General features: G+C 48.5%; 1 protein-coding gene across 1 annotated transcript in view; it reads right to left on the bottom strand.

Annotated features, from left to right (window-relative positions):
* Positions 1 to 11,066: 11,066 nt before the first annotated feature.
* Positions 11,067 to 15,323, bottom strand: part of PTGFRN (prostaglandin F2 receptor inhibitor) — a 71,368-nt gene continuing 67,111 nt past the window's right edge. The window contains exon 9 of the mRNA XM_054184552.1: positions 11,067 to 14,760. Coding sequence (XP_054040527.1) covers positions 14,594 to 14,760 — 167 coding nt within the window. The 3' untranslated portion in view covers positions 11,067 to 14,593. The remainder of the gene's footprint in view (positions 14,761 to 15,323) is intronic.

Consider the following 15,323-nt stretch of genomic DNA (forward strand, 5'->3'; position numbering starts at 1 on the left):
CCTGCATGTGGGGCACCCTGGACCAGCAGCACTCGCAGGGAGCCCCACTGGGAGGGCTGAGGCCAGGTGACTGCTGGCCACAGGCCCAGAGGCAAGCGCTGCAGTGGCATCATCTGCCGCATGGCATTGCACCATCAGCACTGTGTGGCCTGGGGCATGCTGCTGCTTATGCCAGCAGGTGTCAGGGACTGGTGGGAGGCTGACAGGGGAACATCCCGGGCAGGGGGAATCCAGCCTCTTGGGCTTGCAGCCAAACACAAGTGAGGGGCTCAAACCAGAGACACTCTCTGAAAGGATTTGTTTGAGGTTTTGGGGCGGGGGGTTGTTTTGGTGTTTTGGGTTTTGTTTTGACCCCCGCCCCCGCAAGGATGGTGGCACAAAGCATTTACCCCTGAGCCGTGGTGCTCCCGCCATGCTGCCACAGTATTGACGGAATGGCTAAATTAGCTCAGGGATTCACAAGCAAAAACCAGCCATAAAACAAGTCCTTTTGCTTGATCCCACGGGACTCCTAGAGGGAAAGAGATTCATGTAATGAACCAAAACAAACATGAGGTCCCTCCTTCCCCCGTTTAATAAACTGATTCATATGACAGCCTGCAGGGCCAGGAGACAGAGGCAGAGGCTCACGCCTCCATTAGCTGGTTCCTTGTCAGCCTGCGTGCGCAGCTCCCGTAGCACCAGCAGCTCTCCAGAAAGCCAAAGGCAGGCTGGCCGGGGGGACGGGCTGTTGCAGCAGGTAGAGAGGTCCCTGCAGGATCTCACCTGTCCCCTGTCACCCACTACTGCTGCAATGAAATGGAGTAGAGGAGCACCACCTGTTTTGGGGGAAGAGGCTGCAACGCAGGACTGAAACCCACATGCTGCCTCCACAGAGGAGGTGAGCAGATAGGGCAAAGGCTGGCAAGTGGTGGAGTGCCCCAGCACACCCTGTTGGTGAAGAGAGCGCACGTCCCATGGCAGTAGGACACAGCCATGCACATAGCCATAACTGCATGGTAGGCTTCCATTCCCTGCTCCAGGATGAAATCCTCCCATCTCAGAAGGAAAGGGATGAAGAGGTTTGCTTTCCAAGAGCAACCAGCTGCCTATAGTGCCCCAGGGATGATCCTGCTGACAGTACGCCAACCCACTTACCACTTTGGAGGAGGGAAAAGCACCTCTGCTACAGCGACAGAGTCAATGGAAAGGAAACTTGGAGTTCAACCTCAGTGAGCTTCCGACAGTCAGTGTGCAGATAACCACACACACGGGGACAGTTTAACTCCAAGCTTGCAACTCTAATGATGCATGAGTCGCTGTTTACATTTGCAATGGAGAAACCGGGGAGAATAGGATTGCCTGGCCCAGCCCTATCGCAGGCAATGCTGATGCTCTGTGGACAAAACCAACAGCTCCCTCTTCCTGGGACCGCACAGTCTAAGGCTTACTCTCTTCTTCCCCGGGAAATAAGTGCAACCAGACACATGGCAGGGCTATTAACCACACAAGGCAGGGTAAAGGAAGAGGATCAGAGAATCCTTTACAAAGACAGCATTGCCATTAGAAACCACATCAGGGAAGCCAAATCCATGGGGAAAAAGATCACCTTACCCTATTTTCCTGGGAATGACACCAGATGGGAAGTGAGGGGGAAACATGCTTCTCGGATAGCATGTCCACGACCATGATAGCACCACATCCATGACAGCACCAAGAAATATGCTTCTTGGTCCCTGCCTGTTCCTATGAGGAGCAGAGGACTTGCCTCCTCGGAGCCAGGCAGTGCATATGCCCACACAGCTCACCCTGGTGGGCCATGGGGATTAAACGCTACTGACCTCTAACCCTTGGCGCAGCCTGACTACCGCCAGTACCCAAGCAGCAGGGCCACCTCTCAGCACATCCAAGCAGCATACCACCATCTCCCACTCCAGATCACAAGGTTGGAGATCAGATTGCTTTGGCTTTCACACAGGTGATGACCATCTTTAATTGCATGCTTCCATACCCACTCTCCTTCCTCTTGCCCCCTGGCTCCCTTTACAGGCACGCTTTTTGGGTGCTGCTCAGACACTTTGGGACAAAGCTTTCCAGAAAACACCACCAAAAAAGCAGCAGGGGAAGTTTTACCAAGCCCAGTGCAGCCAGGGTAAAGTTAGACTCTACCTAGAAGACCACAGCAGCAATTGGCAATATCCATGGCGACTTGGAAATCTACCGGACAGACAAGTGCTGACTAGACTCTCGCCTTGCACACTGCAAGGAGACTGGGTAAGTATGGGGATAAGGTAGGCTCACTGCCACAGCAGGGAGGAAACTGTTGAGGATGAAGGAGGCGACCCCATAGTCAACGTTTGTTTTTAGGGGGAACAGACTGCTGAGACCCAAAAGCAATTAGGCACACATAGGAGATAGGCTGCAATCCAGATCCCCTGTCTGGCTATATGGCCCCCCATGGGGGGGGGGGGGGGGCCTTGCACCATTTTGGTACCTGGGGTCAGGGCAGCTGTGGTTCCCTCTGCCCGCAGCTATCACATTCGTTGCTGGCTTCCACCCACCGCAGCAGAGTGCACAGTCCACCCCACCTTCCAAAGGAAACCAGACCTCAAACCACGCCTTGGGCAAATCCAACTTTGTACACAAAGAGTTTCCAGACACTACCAAGGTTGCTCTAGGAGAAAAAAGCCCTAACTCTTAAACAGGAGGGTTCCTCCATGAGCTTTTGGCATTGCTATGCAACACCCCAGGTGAAAGTAAACTGCTCTGGGAGGAGCATGAGCTCTGGGGACTCTGCTCAGACCCATGGCTCCACCATCTCCTCACGCCCATCCGAACCAGCCGTCAGCAGTGACCTGCCCTCCACATCTCTGCTTGCACAGATGAGCACCCTGGGGCTCCCCAAGCACCGAAGCAAAGGAGCTCGACACTAATTTGAGGCAGCAAGGTCCCAGCAGAGAGGCTGAAGGGGGCAAAGACAACGCAGCCCTCTCCTCCCAGCCCCTCCTCGCCCTTCAGCTTGCGCAACCTGCCCTGGAGCGGCGTGGATGGGAGCCCTGTTCCCCAAAGGCTTTTCGGAGGAGAAAGGCACACGGTGCCTGCTTGGCTGTAAACACCTCAGTGCTTTGCAAAGGGCAGCTGCAGAGAGCTACCTGCATTTCAAGTTGCTCTTGTGACCAAACGGGGAGGGGGAATACAGCCCAGGGGTGCAAGTTCTCCAAAAATGCCTCCTCGGCCTTTCCTTCACAGATCTCAGGAGACATATCCCCCGCCCACAAATGCCATTGCCACATACTCACAGTAAACAGGGAGGGGCAGAAGGACAGGGAGGGATGGAGGTTGCAGCCTTGTAAGCGAGGGGCTGGAGCCAGGAGGGGCGGGGGGGGCGGGATGCAGGGAAGAGCGCAGCATTAGCCGGGATAAGCTGGCAGTCTTGGGGGACGCACCAGAAGCCTACAGATAATCGGGGGAGCTGGCGCAACAGACTTTGAAGTCTGCTGTCAGGTTTTCTCAGCCCAGCTCAGACATCAAAGGCAGCTGGTTACTTCCCCCAATTACGGAGCAGGAGCCGGCCAGCTGCCTGGCTTCCCCAAGGCCAGCCCGGCTCAGCCACGATCCCCAGGGCACACTCTCATGTGCAGAAACCTCCTGACAGAGCACAAATGCCCAAATCCTCCAGCTGCTGCCGGAGCCAGGCTCGCTTTGCTTGGAGCTCGCCTTGCAGCTACATGGGCTTTCACCTTGGGCTGCTGGAGCAAAGAGAGATCTCAGTGGATAAGGATCTCCCCACTGACGTGCTGCAGAACCAAACCACCCAGGGAAACCAGGCAGCCACAAAAACAGGGGGAAGCCTTGCAAAAGTGAGGAAAGTAGCAACCTTTTCCCATAGCGGTGGGAAGGACTGCTTCTGTTACTCAAATCCTGTGTGTCCTGAGCCCTGGTGGGACGTGGCTGCAACTCACAGCAAGGACAAGGTCTTCATGAGCAAAACCCACAGCAGCACAGAAAGGCTGTTGCGATTGCTTTGCACCAAAAAACACAGTATCATTTGTACAGGAACTGAAACAAATCATTAAAATTAAAAAAAAAAAGGCAACTGAAATCTAAGAGCTGAACAGGCTGGGAAGCAGAGAAACACCTGTCCTGGGCAACTGCAGCTTTCTAGGACTCAGCTGCTCTCAGTAGTGAGCAGCCACGGCGGGCCTAGGAGGAAAACGCCCACAGCTCTTTTTTGGTGAACTGGTGTTTGCTCGCATTTGCATCATCATTTCTACTGCAAAAAGTCAAACAAGAACAAAATTGGCCAGGGCACTGCAGAGATACAAAAATCCTTCAGGGAAGTGGGATGGGTTACTCCTGCTTCCCTGCGGCAGCAGCAGGCAAACACACTTGTTCTGAACCTGCTCTGCCAGTGGGACATAAGCAGAGCCTTAACCACATGACTTATATATCTTATCCTAATAAAAAGTGCTCTTTAGCCCACCTCCTTCCCTTATTATTTATTTATTTATTTTTAAATCTTCTACCCACACAAAAGGGCTGAAAAGCCTCACTCTTCTACACCAGTCTTAGTAGTTTGGGCCAACAGTGCATTTCTGATATAAACCCCCGGACATCTCACCTTCACTGCAGGTGGCAGAAGGCTCAGGGAGGGGCACAATGTGCCACTGGGGACCAGGAGGGATGCTGCACCAAGGGAGCTAATTCATCTCCTCCCTGCCAGCTCCTCACAGCACCCCAGGAAGGAGCCAGCGCATGTGGCACCTCAGCAAAGAGGCATTGCTCAGCAGCTGCCCTTCCCTGTGCCGCACCAGGCCATGCTCCTCTGGCTGCGGGGCTCATCTCGGAGGCAGCGCAGCCTGCCCTCTGTAAATCCTGGCGATCCCCTGCTGCAGCACATGCAGGGCCCCATCACATCACTGAGCAATCGGCAACACAGCCCCCTGCCCGGCTCAGCTCCTGTCCCGCATGGCACCAGCAGCTGCTACGTACCGCCCCCGGAACTCTCCGCGCTGGGCATTCGAAGCAGCATCAGCATCTTTTAAGCAAGCAGCATCATGAAAGACTGAAGCAGAGCAGCAGAGGGTTGCGCCTGGTTGTTTCGGTTCCCGATGGACACAGCGAGGGCAGAGGCCAGGGAAGAGAAGAGAGAGGTTAAGCGAGGGAAAGAGGGAGAGCAATCACAGCGGACTGTTGTTCAGTAGGAACTTCTGTGGGGGAATATAGAACAGTATTATGTGTTGGGAGAGGAGCTAGGTTTTAATATTAAGCTGCTTATTTAGGTCTCTAAGTTATGGAGATGCTGCACTTCAAAACTAATTAGATTGACAGAGCTTGGATTCGATTACAGGATTTCCAGAAGCAAGAGGGTTTAAAAAAAATAAAATAACTGCCCTGGAAATGTTAGCAAGGGAATTAAATAGTCATTGCTGCAGCCAATTGTTAAATACATCTAAGCTGGGGAAAATGACAACTCCAGCTGCCAAAACCGACTGCACCGGTGGCTACAGTAGGGAGCTGCTCTCTAACAGGCCTGGAGTGGAAGCTGCACAAAATATGTGTTTACAAGTACTAAAGGTCAGTCGAGGGTCTCCCAAAGCCCTTTTCAGGAAGCACGTGCCTCCCTCTGATGGCAGCGTGTGAATCTGAGAGCACCCAGATTTTTCCCCACCATAGGCAGGCAGCTGCAGGCCTGGGGCTGAAGAGGGAGAGGCTGTAGGTCTCACAGAACAGCGCAAGGGTTACCTGGAGATAACCCACCATGTAAGTTGACATAAAGTCCCATCCTTACCAGTCAGGACACTAAGGCTCTGTCCACACAGGCAGAGCATGACCACCCCGCCACTAAGAACACGGGAGTGACGCACAGCTATGCTCCTGAAGTGATAAAGCAAGGTAGCAATGGCAGAACTACACTTACAGCTCACCTAGCATCAAAGCCTTTGCTCATCTACCTGAAACAATTCCCTCTTTCCCACTCCTCTGAGATCATGGGAAAAGCAGCAGTTTCACAAGGTCTGATAGCAGAGCCAGAGCGGCCCTTTTTAAAATCCCAGAACTGCCAACTTCAGTTGCTCTTGAAGTGCCTAAAGCATCCTTCACCTGTGAATATAAAGCTTCTATCCAAGTACACACACGCAGGTCTCCAAAGAAATTCAGCTTAGGGCCTGAGGGGGTTGTCAGAGTGTGACCTTGACTCAAAATGTAGCATTAACATGCTGTTTAGCGGTCTGGATGTATTTAGCTACCAGAGAGCTGTACCTGGCCATGCTGTAGATGTTCTTTTCCTATATGCCACCTTTTCACCCTCCTCGGCATCGGTTTGGGTAGAGCACTCTGGACACCACCACCCCACGCTGACCTTATTGACACACAAGCATCCCAAGAGCAGAAGACAGTGTAGGCAATACTGATGCTGTTGCTGCAGGTATCCTCCATTTGCACTAAAGGAGGATGCCTTCGCTATAGTCACAGAAGGGCTAAGTTATATTTACGCTAAGCCAAACAAATTTCCTTCAAACAAAAGGCAGGAGATGCAGTGAACTCCAGGGAAAGCCTGCAGGGTGCACAGCTTTGATTAAACAGAGACGTCAGGAAGAGTTGCAAATGTACAAACTAGATCTTACTTTTTTGTGCTTGGATTGTCAGTCTCAGTGTGAAAGCAAGTCTTCCTTCAGTGTTGCTGCTGAAGGGCTTGATAAAGGATGCACCCAGTACTGCAACACAGCAGCCATTATCTTACTTTTGCCTGACACCTTCCACCTAAGAGAGCCTGTAGCACCTTCCCTCCTACTCCCAGAGACTTGGAGAAAAACCTCTCACCACTGAAACTTGGGTCTCACTCAAGTTGGGAAAAGGTGACACTCAGAGGACGTGCTGCTGCCACCACTGACACAAAGTAAGGGAGGGTTTAAACACAGCAATGCCATGCCCAAGGGTCCTGAGAGCCATCTTGTTAACACTGTATACAATCAGGTCAAGGAAGGGGAAGTTAATGAATAGCAACTTACAAAAGACCTTTCTGAATGAATGCAGGGGGCTGGGAGACAGAAAGGAAGACAGAAAGAAAAAGATAATGGCACCAGGTAAGGACACCTCACCATGCATCTGAAAGGCTGCAGAAAAAGCCATCAGCTTCAAAAGGACCTTAAGATCTTATTTCTAAAGAAAATGTATACTTCTGCCAGGCTAGGTCCTCAGAGCTCAGCTTCTGAAGGGGCTCTCCCTGAAACATCAGAGACCGACATTTCTGAGCTAGGGGAAGAAGCTATGCTTGTCAGCCTGCAGTGGCAGGGTGCTGGGGCGAAGAGAACGGGCAGTGACAGAAAACAGCTGGTAAGGTTTGTCCCTGTGGAAGAAGGCCAAACACCCAATAAAGTTGGAAGACATATTACCCTTCCTCATTGCTGTAAGACTCACCTTATGACAATGATTTTGCTCTAAATAACTACTTCAGGAAGCCTGGTCACTCACTATTGGTACAGCTCCTAAAAGAGACAGCTTTAGAGGGACTGGACACTGGAAAACACACCAGGGGCCTCAGTACGAGACTTGGTTGACTCTAGTAGTCACACGGCAGAAAAGCTGCATGACTGAAAGCTAGGAGCCTGCGCAAGGATATAAACCACAATTAGAGTGGATTGGATCCACCCTGACAACTGTAATCCAAAGATTTATCTGCTGTGGCTTCCTCCCTCCTTCCCTAGCCCATCACTAGAGGGAGCAGCCATTAGCTCATTTCTCTCTGCCCCTACCTGCCTGGCCGATAGTTATATACACTTCTCTTGCCAAATTCTCATGTCTTAGGTGAGCTGAGCTTTCCTGTACAGCTAATGGTGAGAACCTTCAGATTCCCCTTATTCTAAAATGCATGTTTCAAGAAGGTCAGATAAAGTGCATTCTTTAGGTATCTGTTTCTCAAGTTCAGGATGGCTAGCCTGGGTTTTAAAGATGAATCCTATCATAGTTACCTTGAAAAATGACTTTGGTTCATACTAGGTACAATGTTCAGCACAGTGGTCACTTTTCTGGAACTCATAGACACTGAGCAGCATTTGTGTTATGACAGCAAGCAGCCGCTTGGGAGAAAGCAGGCCAAAACCATCTTATTTAGAAAGAAAATCTGTCCCTCCTGCTTTGGCAAAGGAAATCTGAATGTCTCTTTGGAGTCATTTCCTCATCAGAGATGCTCAGTTTCCTTGCATATTGTCTGGAGTCCTCATGGGGAAAGAGGCTCCAAAACATTTGTGTGCATTTGTCTCTGGTGTCAGCCTTGCAGATGATCTGTAAGTGGGCACTGGGCTGGAGTTCTACAGCTTGAGCTCTCAGCAGATGATTCAAAGATGCACCACAACAACATACCCCTGCTCTCCCTCAGAAGGATGAACACAAAAGAGCACAGTCCTTTAGAGATGCAGAGACAAACATCAGTCTAGATGGCAAAGGCAAGAAGGGACTCCTGAAAGAAAGAACAGGAAATGAAAGAGGGAACAAAACATGGAGAAAACAAGCAAACAAGATTGGGGACAGAAAAGAAGAGGATGTACCTGAAGACCAAAAGGGGAGGTTAGTACTACTGGACTTGCATTCAGAACCTGCATTTGGCTGTAGCCACATACAGCTTTCATACATCCAGGCAGATGCTAAGCAGCTTGGATATAGCCCCAACATCCCAGCCACTGCCCACCATGTCCAGGACCTTTGTAGAGCTGGTCAGCACAGGGGCAACAAGAGCCACAAAGGCAACACTGGTCCTGTCGTCTCAGATGCCCACTAACTGGTAGATTCTTATTGCTAGCTCTGCTGGAGGCGCTCTGGAAGCATCCTCCTTTCTCTCTAGCCCCACCCTTTACAAAACTTTCAGGAACATAGTATCTTTGAGACTCCTTGCCGTCTGCTGAATATGCCAAATCATTGGCAGGATCATACAAACAAGGAACAAGAGGGCATGACCTAGGTTAAGTTGCCAGCAAGAAACAGAACTTCATGTCCATCTATCTGGAGCTTCATTATTGACTTCTAAAGCCAGCAGAGGTGTACCCAGACTAAGTCTGTGGTGTAGTCTGAGGCCCAGTACATGCTGGCATTTATAAAGTCCCACATGAACAAAGTATGACATGATATTAACTTGCTTTCACAAAGTCTGGTTTGGAAAGTCCTGACTTTCTACCCCCTTGGCAGCAGCAGAAGCAGACAAGCACTTACATTTCTGGTACTTTGTGGAATGCAACTCAACTGCCAGGGAGAGGAGAACAGCTTGTCTTTGTGGCAGCTCTTCTGAGGGACCTGGAAATCCACAGAACCTGGCTTCCTCAATAACCCAGGCATTCCCCTGGAGCTCTCAGTATCAATCATCTGCCGGCTCTGGCTTAATGCTGTTTTCCCAAGTAACGGAAGGAGATCCTTGGCAAAGGACTGTCCGATAAAAGGCTACATGCTGTATTTTAGGTGTATTTACCTCACACAAGAATGAGCTTTTCCTTCAGTTAGCATGTCCCACAGCTTGGATCAGTTGCTAAAGGCTCTTTCTTGAAACACAATCTCTCCTGATACCTGCTGTACAGACCTCAGCCCCCTGCAATCATAGAAATTATGTATAAAGTCCCACTGAAAAGGCAAAAGCCATACATTTCCTTCAGAGATTTGGACAACCAGTTTCACCTTCACATGACAAAGAGGAGGCAGGTCTTCCCATGCATCCTACTCTACACTCCAGTCAGATTCAGCCCAGTGGAGGTTTTAGGACTGGCCTGGATTCTGCCATGGAACAAGCACAGCCAAGCATGTCGTGAAAGTCCGGTGCTATAGAAGCAACTAAACACCCAGGCTCTGGCCCAAAAGTGCTTTTCTATGCTGTCTCTATGACACTAGGCAGCTAGGTAACTCTACATGGGTGTAGGTGAGTTGAACACATAGGCATATAGGCAGACTTGTGAACTACCATCATTTACTGCAACACTCAGGCAGTTACTTGTAAGTATCCCCCTTCATCTTCAGACTTCAAGTTTTGGCTTTATTTTATTTTATTTTTTTTTAATTATAAAATCCTAGCACGCTTTCAAGAACTGTATTAAGATACAGGTCATCCAAGGGGGTGGGGGAGGCAAGAGGATTTCATAAAGCTAATCCAAACTTAACCAGTAAGCTGTAACCTGCACAGCTAGAGGCCAACAGCTGCTGTCCCACAGCACGCGACTCATCACTCATGGGCGTGTATCTGTTAAACATCTGCAGCCGCCAAAGGTTCTGCTGAGGGATCAGAGACTATTTATGATATTTCTCTATCTCAGCTGATGGCCTCTGTCACCCCTTAGGAACTTACAGCTTGATGCTACCTCCCAGCTTCCTGTAAGCACACTCTACAGAGGCTACCTTTCCATACCACCAGCTGTAACACCACCATCTGGGAAGAAGCCAAAGGTACACACTTTGCCGACAACTGGCCTGCACTGCAGCCATTTCGGACAGAGCATGCACCAGTTTGAACACAAACCAACCTTGCCGAAGACTGTCGTGGCCTCCCAAAACCACTTTGGCCTCAAGCAGCTTCTTGTTGGAAAGCAAGTCACCTCCTTGCAGTACTACCATGGTGTTCTTACGTAGTTGTTGAGAGGAAAAAAAAAAAATCCTAAGTTCAGCCATTGGCAAGGTAAGCAGAAAGTTTACTTCCAACACTACTGATTTTCTTCCTGGTACCTTGGAAATTAGAAGCCTCAGGAAGGGTTCAAAGACTCAACATCTAATGCCCAGGTTTTATAGCAGGTATTGAGCGCACTCCTAACTGTGACTCCTGGCCCTAGGTAATCAGAAGGAAAATCCCCCATCAAAAAGGTTGACTTACAGTGGGGTAGAAACAACCTAGAATCAGAAAACAATTATGTTCCCTAAGTCATCACACAAATGTAGGCAAATATTTAAAGCTTCCTGTAAAATAGGGCTCATGCTTATTTTACAGAGTAAGCAGTGCTGGAAACAGGACTGTAAGGTTTACATTTGATACCCTTTTGCCTCAACAATAATATCTGCATAAATGCAACGTACAAGGAAAGAACTGCCCATAGCTCAAACATCCAGACCCACAACACAGACATAATCAAAAAGGCTCGCTCTTTATTTTAAACATAAAAAGAAACATTTTACACAGCATTGTTAGAACTATTCGGTACCTGCATTCCAGAATTGTGCCAAACACTTTACTTTATAACTTTGAAATTAAAACAAAAGAAAGAAAATACCTTGTCCTTCTGCTATTTGATGTTCAAGCTTGTCCTGAATTGAAATTCCAAGCGGCTAGAGGAATTTGCCAGCTTAACCAGGAGATGTGGCAATGCAAACAGAGGAAGATCAACGTGAGCCCTTAGGATACTTTGACAATACCACAGGTTGCCGCAGGGAGGATATGGATGCTTGCACTGCATCTCAGGCAGCTAACTCTCCTGATACTCTGCAGGTTCAATACACAACCAGATGCACACACACCTCCACTCACACAAACCCCGGTCACACAGGAAATAATAATAATAAAAAACATGAAAAGTGACCTAGGTATTTTCTTTTCATTAGCGATAAGATTCCCACTCTATTTTAAAAAAAGGGGATAATACAAAATTGGCACAAGTAGAAGGAAACCTGGGGGGATAAGTCTAGCCCCTCAGCTTCTAGCCTTCCAACTACAGCAAATACAGGGTGGAAGGGGATGCAGCATTGCCTTCCAAGGGTCTGGCAGCAGTATGAGCTAGCAGCAAACTTGCTTCACTTGGAATGACAAAGATGGTTTGTTATGGGCCACGAAGGAAGGTCAGCATTAGCTAAGGACATGGGGACCTTTCATCGGAGCAGGGAGCTCTGACCAGAATAACCCTGAGTTTTTTCCAGCAGGGAGAAAGTGTGCTATGTTGTGTGCTTGGGAAGAGCTGGCGGTTCCCTGCTTGTTCATTCCCTAATTATTGCATTACAGTCATGATCCTCTTTCCCTAAAACTTAACCAAGAGCACAGAAACAAGGAGTCAGTCTGCAAGGACAGAAAGTGACTGATGCTGTGCTTCATACTTCACCACCACTACCACCCCTTCCGAGATGTCCCAATGCCATAGGCCTTCCATGAAGAAAGCAGATGTTAATGCAGGAAAGAAGCTGCTACATCAGTGTGGGACGGACAGCCAGCATCCCAAATATCAGAATGGTGTTATCATAACATCCAAGGAAAAAGCAAGATTTCACTACAGCAGAGAGGTAGGAGAGGAAGAAAGATTCTTGCTGCCAAAGTAATATCTGAATGAATCCTTTCCTCAACTCCCTCCCTTTGGAAAGCATCACTACGGATTTCTGGGCATTCACAGCAGAAGCTAGAGACCACTTCTGCCCTGTTCCCTCAGCATAGGCAGCTACGTCTGCCTGCAACATAGGCTTTTTCAGAGCTCTTCCAAAAAGGAAAACATCAGGCCAGAAAGAAAAGTTGCTATGAATGTTCAGGCCAGAGTCTTCCAGAGCTTTATAGGTTTTGTGTGTCCAAATTTTGGAACACTACATGAAATGTTTGAGAGAGTCAAATAACAACTTGCAAGCCCCAACTCTGCAAATCTAGTCCATTTTGAAGATGTCTCACATTCAGCTTACAAAAATCATTGGACGCCTCTATGTATACATACATACACACACACGTGACTGCATGCGTGTTCGCATGTGGGAAGCGGAACAGTCTTCTAGAAAAAACCCTCATGTCAGCCTCAGAACAAAAGTCACAATGCAAGACGGGGGGTGGGGTGGGGGGGTGTGAAGAGAACCCGCATAAAGAAAACTTAACTGCAGAAAAACCCTGATTTTGAAATAGCGACAGTATTGAGTGCAAGGTTCCACAAACACTAATGTAAAATGAAGCCTTCATAGCACAGATACTAGATCTGCAGCTCCCCTGGAATATGCAGCGGGATGAGCTATTCGTGAAGCAGACCAAATATGTAATGCATGTCTATAATGGCCACAGCACATCACATCACAGCCGCTGTCTTCCGTGGATGCTCTCCTTCAGCATCTTTCCTTTTATCTTAAAAAAAAGAAAAAAAAAATCTGGAAAGGATTGAGCCCTGGCCTCAAGTCTACTTTTCTCACCCTTCTTGATGCAAGCTAAACCCTGGCTGTGACATCAGGTTGCAGTACAGTCCTACTTCCTTGTTTGTTTATATGCAGTATCTTTATTCTGACTTTTATTGCTTAAAACACCAGCTGTGCTGGGAAGACAGAATTGCCTGGAAAAGGAGCTGCTCCCACTTGAGAACCAGCTCAGTGTATGTGGAAGACCAAAAGGAGGACTTCTATACTATAGCACCTAGGAATAGGTCTCAAACCCACGGGGAAAGCCCTGTACAGGCCCATGTACAAGACCAGGATCATTGGAACCAAAGGATTCTTCTTGCCCTCTTGGGCTTGCTCCTATTCCTACCCTGAACTGCACTTCAGCTACTGCAGATCTCAGACTCTGCTCACAGGTTCAAGGCTTACCACTGAGTGACTGGCAAAAGCAGCATCGGAGTCTGGTCTGTGCATTTGGCAATACATAGTTTACAATTTTCTCTAAACATGATCAGGTGTCCAACTGCAGACAGAGATCCATCTCATTTTTAATTTTTTTTCTGTAAGTCACACCATCACCAGTGGGGCAAGGTCTCCCACCTCTCTGCTGAGGCCAGCAGAAGGCCAGGCATTGTCCCTAGACACCACGTGCCCCCCTGCTACAAGCAGAACATGGTCTCAGGCACAACGTGAGCAGCTGTAGTGGGGGAAAAAGAAGGCGGAAGGGTGGGGGAGAAGATGGCTATAAGCACACATCCAACAAATGCTTGTCTGAGGATTGACTCTTCAGGGTTGCCAAGTTAGCCCCTATTCTTCACAGCTAAGAGCTTTGAGAGCCGAAAACAAAATTAAAAAAAGTTTTTAAAAAGTGCCTCAAAGACCTCCAGGCAAGTTACGTTTTGGAGTTAACTGCAAACCCTTTGGAAGCCAGGGAAGAGAAGGCATGCTGACAACCACAAACCAATTCTTTGCTGGAACAGTCTCATGAGGCACCAGCAGAGGAACCTTCTCCAGCCTTCAATTCAATAAAGAGAGGGCTGTGAGATATCAAGGTGGACAGAGAAAGGGAACAGGATGGTGTGATGGGGGTAGAAGGGAACAGTAGATTGGTTAACACACTGAAAGTCTAACACTTCTACCAGTCCCTTTCCCACCCATTGCCCTGCCCATTATACTTTCATACAGGGACATCTTTTAAAAACCAAGGTGGGGGGGGGAACAACCAAAACCACCGAACGAACAAAAAAAACCCAAACAACTTAGTGAATTTTGTCACAGGGCCCTGCTGAAAGAAGGCTCAACAGTTTGCACATTAGAAGGACATGATCCCTATGCAGAAAGTGCTGCTGGAAAAGGAGAACTCCAAGTCGCTAAATATGGCCTGAATGCTCTCAGGACATGACGTGTAACAAGGAGAAGCTTGAGGTCCAGGCTGAAATCAGAGAGGAAACGCACTGTCTTGTCTGGGCCTGTGAGCGAGTGTATCAGTACAGTCCAAGAGCCCTGTGAGTCTCTCACGAAATGCAAGTGTGTCTGGCTCCCACGCTCAGTCCATCTCCATCGACATTAGCCGGCGACGCTCTCGTCTTGTTTCCTGCACTTCCTTCTTGCAGCACCAACGGGAGCTGCAGTAGCCAATGAGGCAGGATAAGAGTCCAATGACAGTGGCCAGACCAATGCCAATCAACAGGGGATACTTGAAAGCATTCAGAACTGAAAGAGGAAGGCAAAGTCATTAGATATCACTGAAAAATTCAGAGATCCCCTTTATTTGTTCTTGCCTAAAAAAGGAAAAAATCCCACATTATTCAGTCATGGGCAGATTAATTATTTCAGAAAGAAATTACACTAATTTTCCTTTTTGATTTCTGTCTTTTGAGGTTTGAAAAATTAGTCTTTTACTGGACTCGCTTAACTCCCCTAATTCTTCCTCCACCATTTCAAAGCCTCAGGGAGGCTGGAAGCACCAGAAGGAACCTTGGAATGAGACAGCAAAGCAAAACTAGTTCCAAGAAGTATTCTATTACCTGTTGCTCCAAACAGAAGCCTTGCAAAATTTCCCCATCAGAGGCAAACTGTGGCTGCACTCTTTGTAATATGTTTCCAAATGGCAAGGAGTGGACTGCTTTACACTTTGCTTGATTAGAACTACTCTTACAGTATATTCTCTGCCTCTTGGCAACCCTGTCTAATCAACCTCCAAAGTCGATACCTAAACAAGAGATTTAATTTGTAGGCACCTACTGCTCAGTTAAAAGGCAGGGTCAAGGACTGTA

This window comes from Rissa tridactyla, chromosome 1 (genome assembly GCF_028500815.1).
Source record: "Rissa tridactyla isolate bRisTri1 chromosome 1, bRisTri1.patW.cur.20221130, whole genome shotgun sequence".
Lineage (NCBI taxonomy): Eukaryota > Metazoa > Chordata > Aves > Charadriiformes > Laridae > Rissa > Rissa tridactyla.